At 38.1% G+C, this 13,726-nt stretch overlaps 1 protein-coding gene across 1 annotated transcript; it reads right to left on the bottom strand.

Moving 5' to 3' along the window:
- Window positions 1-7,232: 7,232 nt before the first annotated feature.
- smfn (small fragment nuclease) lies at window positions 7,233-10,056 on the bottom strand. The gene is made up of 7 exons (XM_059538779.1): window positions 9,803-10,056; window positions 9,302-9,385; window positions 8,955-9,032; window positions 8,737-8,848; window positions 8,153-8,261; window positions 7,932-7,985; window positions 7,233-7,775 (listed from the first exon to the last, which is right to left on the bottom strand). Exons 1-7 carry the CDS (start codon window positions 10,031-10,033, stop codon window positions 7,658-7,660), a joined length of 786 nt encoding a protein of 261 aa, XP_059394762.1. The 5' UTR covers window positions 10,034-10,056; the 3' UTR covers window positions 7,233-7,657.
- Window positions 10,057-13,726: the final 3,670 nt, after the last annotated feature.

Below are 13,726 nucleotides of genomic sequence, written 5' to 3'. Positions count from 1 at the left end.
AGAAAACAGTATCACTCTGTTTATGCAAGTGGTTTGTCCATGGTTTGCTTCATTCTTGGTCTGAACAGGCTTTAAACTCAACATGAATTGGCATTTGCAAACCATTTTACTTTGTAATGTGATAGAAACAGAACCAAAGAAGATATTCAATGATTTTGGTGGCTTTATGCACCTGGAATTGACTGGATAAGGACAATATGGTGTTAGAGACTGAGCAATTGAACATTTCTTTCTTTGGATGTTGAGTGATGAATCTTGTATAATAAAAAACAAATATGTATAATGAAGTAAATCTAGTCAATTTTGTAATCTTCTAATGATTGGCATTAGTTGGAGCACACAGACCTTAAATAAACAGACCGCTAAATGTGTTCTGCATACACTAAACAGATCTGTTGCATTGAACTAGGCCATATAAAGAGATTAATAGCACCACGAATAGTGGACATCAGACCTGGCACAATCCCTCCTGCAGGGCGAGGTGGAGCGCTGACTTCAGCAGTGTCCGTATTGAGAGTCGACTTCTTTTATAAACGGCACTAATGTGTCAAAGCCACTGACAGGATTGGTGCTTCTGTTTTTTTTTCCCCAGAGCTGTCCGTCTATCCGCGTTTCCTGTCCCGTACAGAACATACTGCAGAGTGACATCCTGACTCTATTTGGCTGGCCCTGCATAATTTAAAACCTCCTGTTCCCCTGCGAGAACCTTTACAGACATTCTGCAACCTTCCTTCAATGCTTGTCTCTCCTCATGACTGCTTTGTTCCAAAACGCTGCTCTCAATTGAGCATTTCTGTACTAATGCCTGCATCCTTGTTGCGCTGGATTTTTCAAGTGCATGTCAATAGTCAATCCATAACGTCACTTACAAGATGAGACAATCACATAGAACAGAAAATCACGTCAGCATCTTTCCTTCGCCCTCTCTCTCTTGTTGGCATGCAGCTTTCTGTATGTCCATTACTCTGCCTGAACTTTCATCCACTGCTCTTCGCCTACAAAATCAATGGGACATAGTTTTTCAGAAGCTTTAAAGAGGTTGAGAATAAATTGTGTGCATGTGGGTTGGTGGGGTGGGGTGTCCTGAACAAACAGTGGAACATTCACTACATTCAAAAAAATAATTTGCCTAATCAGTATTTTGTTTTTGTTTTCCAGTAAATAATAAACGGATATTAAAATAATTATTAAAAACAAAATGAATATTTTTTTGGAAATAATGGATTTATTAATTGAATTTAATTAATTGAATCAAAAATGAAATTAGTACAATACAGTATGTGTTTACACACACACACAGGCACCCTCAGGAATTTGTCAAACTTTTAATGAATTAATCAAAAGTAGGTCATTATACTTAAATCAAATTGTGATATTGGCTAGTATCTGTAAATATTACGTGGCAAAAAGACTATTTAAACAAGAATCCTGCTTGTTAGTGTAATGAATGGCACAGATGCGCTGTTTCATTTACTACAAACATACTGAAGTGCGTGATGCTCTCTGTGATTTTAGTGTCTGTCGTATCACTAAACGAAGACACAAATACATGAACAACATCTCCAGAACTGCTCTGAGAGTCACTTAATCAGCATTTTAGAAATGGAAAGTTATTCACAACAACCCGTCAAAATAAAAGTTTGGTTTAACTTGAAGAAATTTTGCCAGAAATATATTACTATGGTTCAGTAGAATGTACATACATACATACATACATACTACTACTATTACTACTACTACTACTACAAAATGTATTAAAACTATATTTTCAAGGAATAATCACATAACATTTCTTCCTTTTTTAAATAATAATAGTAAATCCCACTTGTTTGCTAAAAATAAAGTTTGTTTAATTTTCAAAAATAAAAAGATAAATTAAATTCATGTTTTATGCCTGTATTTGATAACCAGAAAAATTTAAGTACACAACACAGAATATCTGAAGGAAAAAAAAAAGGTTAGTTTAAGAATAAATTTGATTTAATTAAGTTGTTTTTATGCATTCAAATGATTAGTCATGCTAAAACACAGCATTTGGTAACAAAAAATATTCTGAAATATGTTTGATTATTAAATACACTTTGCTTCAAGTACAGTTGCAAGTACAACTTATCTTATATTTACTAAATAATAAAGCTTAAAACAGATGCAGTGTTTTGCAACCAGTCAGTGCTTTTCTTCTTTGCCTTTTGCAATCTAAGAGATTAGTCTAATTAAAATCCAGCTCACATCTAACCATCTACCTGACGGGCATAGCATTAGGTTAGGGACTACAGCAGTATGATTTAGGATTTTTGGATAAACCCAAACAAGATCTGTCGATTTGTGGCAGAAAAGGCATGAGTCAGACTACCAGCTGCAAAGCGCTTCAAAGGCTCCAGATGAGATGTTTTATTCCTCCGGTCCCAAAGCCCCCAAAGACACATGGAACAGCGCAGTGCTTCTCTAATGTTTGAAATGACCTTCAGAGGCCGTTCTAATAAAAGAAAAGAAAAAAGACATAAAGAGCCTGCCAGGCCTTTGTGAGATGTCTAGGACAAGATCACTGTGACTTTAATTTTCTAAATGTCTCTCTACCTTTACCTGATCAGAATGACACCTGCCTTTGTTACCTGCCATGGCTTCAATTACTGCTTTCCATGGAAAAATGAATGTTCCTATAGTGAGGCACATCTTTAGGAAACAGTGGCATCTGTGACCACATTATAAACGCACATATATAAACAGTCAAATTAAATTTGAAATATTTTAGCTTTCATCAATTTCAGCCAATCTACAGATCGCCATTCATCACCATTACATTGTAATCGGTTATACAAATCAACCTGAATTCCACTAAAATTTAGCTTTAAAACATTTAACTATTAAAAAAAAGAAATGTACTGTATTATGCATTTTTTTCCTAAAAATTAATTATGCATTTCCTATTTAAATGTATCACATCATTAAATAAAAATACTACATTTAAGTGACGTGACATTTCTGCCAAGTATGGTGACCCATACTCAGATTTCGTGCTCTGCATTTAACCCATCCGAAGTGCACACACACAGAGCAGTGAACACACACACACACACTGTGAACACACACCCGGAGCAGTGGGCAGCCATTTATGCTGCGGCACCCGGGGAGCAGTTGGGGATTTGAGGCCTTGCTCAAGGGCACCTAAGTCGTGGTATTGAGGGTGGAGAGAGAACTGTACATGCACTCCCCCACCCACAATTCCTGCCAGCCCGAGACTCGAACTCACAACCCTTCGATTGCGAGTCTGACTCTCTAACCATAGGCCACGACTTCCAGACTTTATCCAACCACAAATTAGTTTTTAATTTTAAAATATTTACATATTTTGTTTTAATTTTAAAGTTTTAATAATTGTGTTTTGTCATTATTATTATTTTTTTTTTTTACATATATCTATGCAGTACGTTTCTTTCAGTTTTAGTTTTAGTTAGTAAGAGAAACTAAATGAAAATTAGAATGTTGCTGAAATTAAACAAGTTTTTTTTTTTCAGTCAACTTTTATTTTATTCTATTCTATTCTGCTAAGAAAACATCCAGACAGACACTGCTGAATACAGCTGATTTAACAGACGTATCATTTTCTGACCTGGTTCACCTCATTAAATTTAAAATGGCCTGAAAGTATAAAGCTGAATTTTGTGGTTTGAATGTGCTCTGTCAGACTTCTGCAAAAGTTTCCAAGCAGAACAACCTTGAATAACCACATGACCTGTTCCTTTCAACTTCTCTTGTTCTCTGCACATCTAATCCTGTTCTCACTTAGCATGTAACGTGGCCTATTTTTCCTTTCATTAAAGGACAATTCCCTCAGGCTCCTGCAGTTTGGATTTTTGCAGTGCTCCTGTTTTACCCCACACAATTTTCTTCTATTTTTTCACTCCAAACATACCTGTTATTAATGATGCTTCACCTTAAATCAACTGCAATGATGAAACTTCAGGTCATATTTCAAAGGAAGGTTTTGAGTATTGCGAACAGATCTGTGCCAAGTGACAGATGCTCGGCTCGCATCAAACCCACTCCTGTAGATAAAATTAGGAAAATAATGTTTATTCCCAAATTATATATATATTTGCACACTCAATATGAATGTCTAAATGTCATTACACAAACACGTAGTGATTAAACTGTTTACATTAATAAAACAACAGCTAATACTGCTAATACTTACAATATGTGTCTGTATTGTCAAGCACAGAACATTTCTGTCAGTCAGTGTTGCGGGTCTGCAGGTGGGAGTATCTGAGTGGCGTCTGTCACTTTGGCCTGGCTGGACAAACTCTCCTCATAAAGGTCTGGACTGGCAGGCAGGACTAGAGAACAATGCTGACATCAGCGCTGACTGACAGCATAATAGAGCTAAATGCTTTAAGACCAACATTCTTCCACTGGATTGGGTTTACAATGACAAATGATGGATGCAGAAATTCATGGTGCTTAAGACTCATTTTCCAGCTAAATGTCATCCCATATATACTGCCAAACAACAGCTCAAATTATGCTTACTTACGATGAAATGCAGGTGAAATGTTAATACTTACATAGTTGAAACTTATAAAAACACACCTTATCTCACCTGGCATGTTTCACAAACGTCTGTGAGATTCATGTTCAGAGTTCACCTTTGATTTAGAGGTCTGATCAAAGCCGATCTGATCCATATCTCATCTGTGTCAGGGCTTCAGGAGATGTAAAATGTCTCACTGCAAATAATGAAAAATAACAAATAACACAAAGTTTCCACTTACAGCTATGAAGACACTAGCTGTATTCTTTTTGGATATTTCAAAAATAGGAATATCAACGCAAGGAGCATTCAGTGATAATAAGGTCTACCTAAAACCAACTCAATTCAAGTGCTAAAAAATTGGCAGGTAATAAAATTAGCGTAAATGTGAGCTATTTTTCAGAGCATAAATTTAATGAACCTTTAATGAGTGTAAAGAGCCTGTCAGAATAAAAGTGATCAATTACAAGGCTTCGTCAGTAATTACGTGAGCTCCTGTTGTTTCAGGGTTATGAATTCATGATGGATTGATCTGCTCTTAGGCCATCGTCACGATCCAGACTTTCTTGTTTCTGCTCTTGAATGGATGCAAATAGGAGAAATACAAGAGTAAGCAATTAAAAGAGCATAAATAGATAAATTACAGTTTTAAATGGTTGGAAAACTATCTTTTTGGTCCAGAGAATCCACTTTATGGTCGGTGTGTGAGCATGGAGAATGTTTTTACTCTGGTGTATGAAAAGCTGATACACTGCATTCATCCACTCCAAAAGTCATAATTATCTCTTTTATTTGAGTCATCAGGCACCCTCAGGAAATTCCTCGTATGCTAGGCCATTTAGAAATAATCAGAAGTCCAACCCAACGTGGCCTGAACACATACCCACCTGAGTATACAAAGCCATTTCAGAAGAAACAATGACTAACAATCACACATCATTATATATTACTTTATCTAGGCTACAATTTTCAAGCACACACTAGAACATGCTAAACAGGTTAGAAGATTTTATAGAAGAAATTTGTTGCATCATAAACAATCGTGATTAGGTGAATGAGCACTTAAGAAAAGGTATCTATCTGGACTGGTTGAAGTTTTGGCTCCTCAGAATGGTCTGGTCCACTGGGTTTTGGGTGGCCTTGGTATACCTGCAGATTGAACCTATTTCTTCTGCAGCTGACATTTACCATGTCAGAGACTGTAGAGTCTTTAAAAATGAAGGTTGCTTTCTATTTTACATTAGATGCACTAAAGAGCTCTCTGCATATGGTTCTTTGAAATGATAAATAATTGTTACTGTTGCATTGCAGGTTATAGAGTTCTTAATTTTTAAGAGGACAAGTACATAGATGGTTTTCCAAATAATGAAAAGCATTTTGTGTAAAATTTAAAAAGGTTTTCGTTTGCTTCCTCACAACATAGTACAAAGCTGCTTTACAGAACCTTGACTTTCTATATTCCCTTGAGTGGAATGAAAGTCTTCACCTGATCTGTTGAGATCATCAGAATTTTAAAGAACCTGATGAGGACTTACTTAATCCACAACCATAAACAAAACCATTACATATAATAAGTATATTTTCAACTACTTTATCTTAAACTTGAAAATTTGTACTACAAATATGATTGGGTCTTTTGAGAAATGTCTTGCGATGTTTATTAATTTGTGAGTTGCTTTGGATAAAAGCAACTGCTAAATGATTAAATGTTTCTAAATCATCTGACCAGACCAGAGCAAACACTCAGTGTCACAAAGAGATGTCCAGATGAGTGCTGTGTATCCTGAACACAAATGAAGATATTCTTCATCCTCTGGGAGAAAGATTCTGAGGGGGAGAGATGAGAGAAGCTACAGAACATGGTTTATGCATGGGCCCAGTGTCTTTCTATTTAAAGTTTCCCTTGTAGAATCAAACCTGCGATCCTCCAGTGGCAGCAGTGACAGACAGAGTGCTCATGTTACCTTGGGCTGATCCAATCAAACAGCATTTGAAGTCCCAGCAGTCCCTGCCACATTAAAACAGCATAAAACACAAAGTGACTTTTGAGAGCAACATTTACCAACCTCGGCAGAGCGTTTAAGAGGCAATGACACCCCTGCATGCTTTGTTTTACTAGTTGAGCAAATAACAGACCATGTCAAGTTCAAAATACTGGATTAGAAAACTGTCAAACTCTCGTCACAACAAAAACTTGAATCACTGAGCGGTTTGGTCCCATTTACTTTCTTAATATACATTTGTTTCAAGATTCGCAAACGCACATTACTCTTCAGTTAAGTCTTTGTAAGTTCAGTCTTTGTAACGAACTCCCTCAAACAACTTTCCGTGTAGGGTGACGTCACTAAGTCCTCCCGTCCATCCACCCGCCATAAAAAAGGCCTGAATTCGGAAACTGAATTTGTGAAAATACAATATGTTAGTTGCATTCAGCCAACTTTTCCATTTGATTCCAGATAATAAAATATCCTCACTTTTTTCCTCCATTTAATATTATTTTACGCGTATACTGAACCTGGATATAAGACCTCAAAAACTTTATATTTTCACTGGACAACTCTACTAAATCATCCGTGCAAACGTGCTCCAGATATTACCTGAATGTATACTGCCATCTGCCGTATGATAGAGGTTACTGTAGGAAATATAGGAAAATGTATAGGAAAGCAACAAATTTTCAGCAAAATCACATTGAACACTCTCCAAATTCAGCAACAAATGATTTTTATTTAAAACAAACACACACACACACACACAAAAACATACAAGGGGTGTAATGAAAACACTCTCAGACTGAAGAACACAATCACACTTTTGTTTCTTTACTACACACTGACATGATCCAGCAACAAATCATATTTCTAACGTGGAAAACACAAGGGATAAAATGGTACTTTGTTCAAAACAGAGTTATTTGCATAATTGTTTTTTTTTTTTGACTTCTCTCTCACTCTCTCTCTGTTTAAACTAAACCATTTGCAAAGTCAACAAATAAAACAGGAAACAAACACTGGTGAAGTCAACGTGAAGCTTCTCACGCTCATTCTCTCAAATATTCGCACAGGCTTTCATCCAAATGTGAGAATTCGGCACAAGATCCTAAAACCACTCAGATCAGCTTGCAGATTAGTTCGCAGATGTCTTATCACCATTTTGGACTATTTTTCTCTTCCCCTTCACTTTAAAAACATTGACTCTGTAAAACTTCAGTTCTTTGATGCTCTCCTGGATGTCTTCCAGCGCTCTGAAAATTCAAACAGACACAACATTATTCTGAGATTAGACAAAACAGCTCTTCTTTAGGCTTAAATATTTAAGGAGTACATCAAAGGATCCTTTGCTATGCTAAATGTGCCATTCAATAATATAGCTGTGGAACACCTGTGTGATGTACACAGACCTGTGCGAAGACTTTTTCTTCGGTGCGACACTGTACTCCTCTGGATACCATCGTCTAAGCAACAGAATGGGGGGAAAAAGGAGAAAGTATTTTGACATGCCCACCTTCTTCCTGTACTTTTGAAAATAGTCTCTTTAGTTCATGCTGAAGCACGTCTGCATGCATTAATGTGGCAACAGCGGTCGTCCGGTCATCTGATTAAACCTAAATGGGGAACATACCTGCACAGCTCTTTAATTGAGCTCACGTCTATGATACGATAGTGCAGATGTCGCATGAACTGTGGCATGTACTTATCCAGAAACTTCTTATCAGCGTGAACAGAGTTCCCTGTGGAGGAAGAACCACACAAACTCTCTGTAGCATAAAGAAGCAGTTCATACATCACAATTCAGATTTATTTCAAGAACTTCAGAATTGTGTAGAAGTCTGAAATGATATGCAATTATATGAAATCTGAATAATAAAAGTGTGAAATTATTATAACTTGTAATAACTCAAACTTAATTTGAATTTATAACTTGCAATTCTGAATGGAAAAAAGTCACCATCACCTTTTTTAATTTTTTATTCCACAACAGAAACATCAGAATAGTAAGATGTTAATGTAAGTTTATAACTCGTAATTATTAAGAAAAATAAGATGTAAACTTGAATTTATGAGGGGAAAAAAAGTCAGGTATCGTGAGACCAAAAGTCACATTACCCTTTTAAGTATTTTTATTCCATGGCAGACATAAGCTTCCATAATATTTTACACCTGTACCATAAAAAAGAAACAACTTCAGCTGGTGTGGTTGGTTACCTGCGAGAGGACACTGTCCGGGTGGTGTGTGCTGTCGGATGAAAGACAGGAATTCATACTCCGCCTGCTGGAGACTGATGTGACTGTCCCTGACAGCCTGAGTCAACCCTGACTGGCACATCAAACAGGAACACCATCACACAACACTCATCAAGCACAGACAGGCTCATTCACACAACAGGAAACACTCAGCAGGTGCATCGGTCTGTACTACTAACCTTCCCATGATGCTCTTTGCACCAGTCTGACATGCCATCGAGCAGCTCGTCTGGTTGGTTGATTATCAGATTTGGCCCCTAACAACAACAACAACCAACAATTTTCTAGCTGTAAATCATTGCCATCTTTTTTACATAATTGCTCAGCTTTACTTTTGTATAGTATTTGTTGTTTTAAATATGCTTTATAAATAAACTTAACTAAAAAGCCAATTATGTCAATTTATACGTGTACACTGGTATGTAGATCACCCTTAAAACTACAAGACAAGTAAAGCCACAAACTCTAATTCAAACTGCATGGGACTTATGCTGTTTATGCTTTTATGCAATGGGAAAAAAACCACCTCTGCAACGATGTTCAGATCCGAATCTGTGATGATGCAAGCCATCTCAATAATCTGGTCCTTCTCTATATCCAGCCCTGTCATCTGAAACACGAAGTAGAGTGGCATTAATTTGCAACACTGAAAACATGTCAATCCTATAACTGCACAATCACTGTGAGGACTTCAGCCAATATTTAACTGTAAAAAATTCCTGGATAAAAAATTCCTGCGTAGGGTGGAACCAGAAACCAAAACTATGCAAAAACTGGTAAACAAGCAGGTCAGCAGCTGCAGTGACGGTTCTAAATCTTGCGCAAAGACCTTTTGGCATGAACAGAATTTGTATTGGACTTGCTAACGTTATATTTACATAACGTATATTATAAAAAAAAACATGCAAATTCTTTCAGCATAAAGCCAGCTGTCAAACTCGATCATACAGGCTAAAAAATCTTGATCATGACTTAAAAGCGACTGAGTGATTAATATTGTTTATTGTGTTTATCTGCTGCTGTTTACCTCCAGATCTACCCAGACCATCCGCTGCGCCAAGGACTGTGACATCCTCCTGCTGTTAGCTCGTCTTGACATTAAAACCTTGGCGAGCACAGAGGTACATGGACTGAAGAAAGAGAAGTTGTGGGCTGTAAACACCGGTAGGGGTGCTTTAACCCGCTGCGATGACACACAGACTAGAGTCAGGACTCTGAATGCAGAAACTCTCGCTGCCATCCACGTGTATGCCTGCATACTGCCGTCTTCCGAACGAAAGTATCGTAAATTCAAGCGCGGCGCAACAGTGAAGGCAGGTCGGCGGCACATGTTGTTTAGTGAACATCATGGAAACAACGGAATACTTTTTTCTTTTTAATTGCAGTTTTGAGAACTAAGAACATATAAGGGCAATAACGTTTAAATTAAATAAAAACAAATACTTAAAAAAAAATATGAAAAGCAATAAAAAATCTTTTCAATTTTACTTTGTTATTTCTTGTTTATTTTAACATATACAGGTAGTGACCTATTTCTATTTTAAAAAGAGTGAAATTTGTTATTTTCCACTACACATTTACATTTGTGAATAAAGAATTTTCAATTCACAATATACCAAATGTTTAAGTCAACATTTTTTAACTCATTAAAACATAAAATGTAATTTTCTTTGAGTTGCAATTCAAAATTAGTAATTTGTCAAAAAAAAAAAAAAAAAAAAAAAAAGAAAAAAGAAAGAAAAACACACCAAAATTTTTGGTAGAAATACAATCATACAATAAACTGACAACACTCTCATTTTCCTCTTTACAGAAAACACACTTCAAGTCAATGTCTTTTCAAAACTTTGCCATTACTTGATTTACAGGATAAATACCATGAACAATCTTCAATGATACCTGTCTAATTTTATTTGTGATACAAAGCGTATGGAGATTTTAAAGGTTTCTTTCTAGTTAACATCTTGAATTATGATCTCTACAACCTAATGGGAACACTGGAAATTTGGCAAATCGTTCTAAGAAAGAAAATTATTATTATTTTTATCTTTCATATTTATACCATCCAGTATAAGACTATTTTAAGACTAAATTAGTTTTTCCGACTATATGATTGCCAGTTTCCTTAATGAATGAAGTTCTGAAGGAATGGCATTAATTACCATCATATACTACCATATACTACCATCATATATTAACAGGTGTATGAAATGATTTTTTTCTTCTTCTAAAAACTCTGAATATGTAAGCACATGACCATTACTACTGTGATGAATAGAAATAAATGATGGGAATTTAGGGGTAATTAATGTACACGCCCCCCTTCATCGCAATGAATGAGTGTTGCGTAATTAAATGAGTGTATACAGCTGATGTGGGAGGAGATGAGGATTATTTAAGGACGTTTTGAGTGCTGCTCGAGAGAGAGAGTCGGGGAGCTCTCACTTGTGGGGACACGCTAGACGGCCGCTCGGGATAATTAGTGTCTCCGGCGGTGAAGACAGACAGTTAGTGGGGGGGTAAATGTGTCAGATAGTTAGGGAACGACTGCCGGCTAGGAGAGCTCCTGATCGATGCACCCATAAACTGTACACTACAGAGAGACTGGAGAGACTGCTTGTGTCTGCCGAGACTGCTTGACTTGTGTCTGTCGAGTGATGCAAACGTGGAAGGGGATTTTCTGTGTCTCCCCCTCGTCGGACGTTGAGCTCGTCTGTTTGTGGACCAATACACTGAAAAAGGGGGGTAACGTGTTTTTATGTGATGGTGTCATGTTTTAACAGTTAATAAAGAATTGTGTGTTACTGACATCCGAGTGTGCTGATCTCTGCCCCCTGAATTCCGTGCGGTTGTTACACTGGTGGCAGCGGTGGGATTTAATCCCTAATGATAATAAAACAACCGGACGATGGAGGGCGGAGATGAGCACCGGGGTGTTTCAGTGGCTACCCCATCTACCTCAGCAGCTGTTACTGCATCTTCGTCTGTAGCCACAGCGCCATCATCAAACGTGTCTGTGGCACGTCCGGTATTTATGCCGGAGACCTTTACCGGCACGGGTCGGGAATGGTCTGATTGGAAAGAACAGTTTGAGATGGCAGCTGTGGTGAATAATTGGAATGACGGAATGAAATTGAAATTTATGGCTCTTTTATTATCAGGGCGCGCCCGAGATATTTACAGTGGTCTCTCGTTAGAGGCCAAGCGCAGCTATGTTTTATTGAAAGACGCTTTAGGTAAATGTTTTGAACCATGTGAAACCGCAGAATGGAATCGTGTTAGTTTCTCGTCTCGCAAGCGCATGCCGAATGAAACTTTACGTGAGTTTGGTAATGCGCTGCGGAGATTGGTGACTAAGGCATATTCTTCAGTAGGTGCAGATACACAGGATTTATTGGCTAGAGATCATTTTATTGCACATGTGGGAAATGCGGAGACTCGTATTCGATTGCGCAGTATTAAACCTATCACTCTAGAAGAAGCAATTAATATTGCAAACGAATTCGAACTTATTCAGGGGTTAGAACAATGTACGATTACCCCTGATGCTCGAGTGCGTGGTTTACATATTTCTGCGGCAGAAAGTAAAGTAGATGCACTGACGGAGGTGGTGGATGCGCTTCGTAATGAAGTTCAGACGTTGCAAAAATCTGTACAACAACTTTGTGAGACAGTTCCCACATTATTAAGAAATAACATTGTTGAATCGTCAACTATAAGTGGGGTCGGAAAAAGGCAGGTGCAACCTTTAGGGGGTGGTTGCTGGGAATGTGGATGTAATCGGCATATTAGGAGAGACTGCCCTTATGTGCAGGGAAACGGGAGGGGGCAGGCATCATAGGCCGAATGTCTGCCCCAATACAGGATAATTTTTTTCAGTTGGCCTCATTGGTCCAAGGCAATCCTGGGATTTACCTTGCTGCAAAATTAGGTGGGTGTGACGTCAAACTTTTGGTTGATACAGGCGCCCAAGTCTCAATAATACCGAAACACAGGTGGCTTACTATTACGAATGGTGGGGCTCACCTTGAACATCATGAGGGCGTGGTTAGAGTGGCTAATGGGGGGAGGATGCCGATTTTGGGTCGTTGGCAAACGGTATGCCAATTTGACTCCCTAACTGTCATTACAGAGTTTCTTGTGGCAGATTTGGAGCCGCAGGAAATTCTGCTTGGCTCTGACTTTTTGCTAAAATATGGCGCTATTATTAATCTCGATCAAAAGAGCTGTCGATTGATGGGAAAACACATTCCCCTTTTGTTTGGCAATAGTAATGGTATGCAGCCCTGTGATGTGATTGTGCACGTTGATACACCGGTTCCACCTCGTAGTGAAGTTTTGATTACAGGGGCGGTGGAGGGGGCGTCTGAAAGTTTACAGGGCATGTTAGAACCTTCTTCCTCCCTTTATAACCATTGTGATCTTTTGGTGGCAAGGGTAGTGTGTAGGGTGGAACAAGGTATTTTGCCCGTTCGTGTAATTAATGTCACTGATGACACTCATATTTTAAAGCGTGGAATGAAAGTGGGTAAGTTATTTTTTGATGTTGTGGTAGAGGGAGAAGACGGGGTTATGGATAATAAGCCCACATTTTCTGTGGACACGCTTATAGATCGACTGAATTTACATGAAAAGGGCTTTGGAGAGGCTGAAACGCGTGCAGTGCGTGAGTTATTGTGCAAAAATGTATCCGTTTTTAGTTTAAATGATGCAGATTTAGGGCGGACACAATTAATAACGCATCAGATCGAGACGGGGGATGCCAAACCTATTAAATTACACCCGCGTCGTGTTCCCCTTCATCTGCAAGATGAAGTGACTGAGCATATTAGGGATATGCAGGTAAACGGAATTGTACAGCCGTCGTGTAGTCCGTGGGGGGCACCTGTGGTTCCGGTACGAAAGAAAGACGGGACCCTTCGATTTTGCGTTGACTATAGGCGGTTGAATG

The sequence above is a fragment of the Carassius carassius genome, chromosome 45, assembly GCF_963082965.1.
Source record: "Carassius carassius chromosome 45, fCarCar2.1, whole genome shotgun sequence".
Lineage (NCBI taxonomy): Eukaryota > Metazoa > Chordata > Actinopteri > Cypriniformes > Cyprinidae > Carassius > Carassius carassius.
The sequence above is the reverse complement of the archived record's forward strand: the minus strand, read 5'-3'. Positions and strand labels throughout refer to the sequence as shown.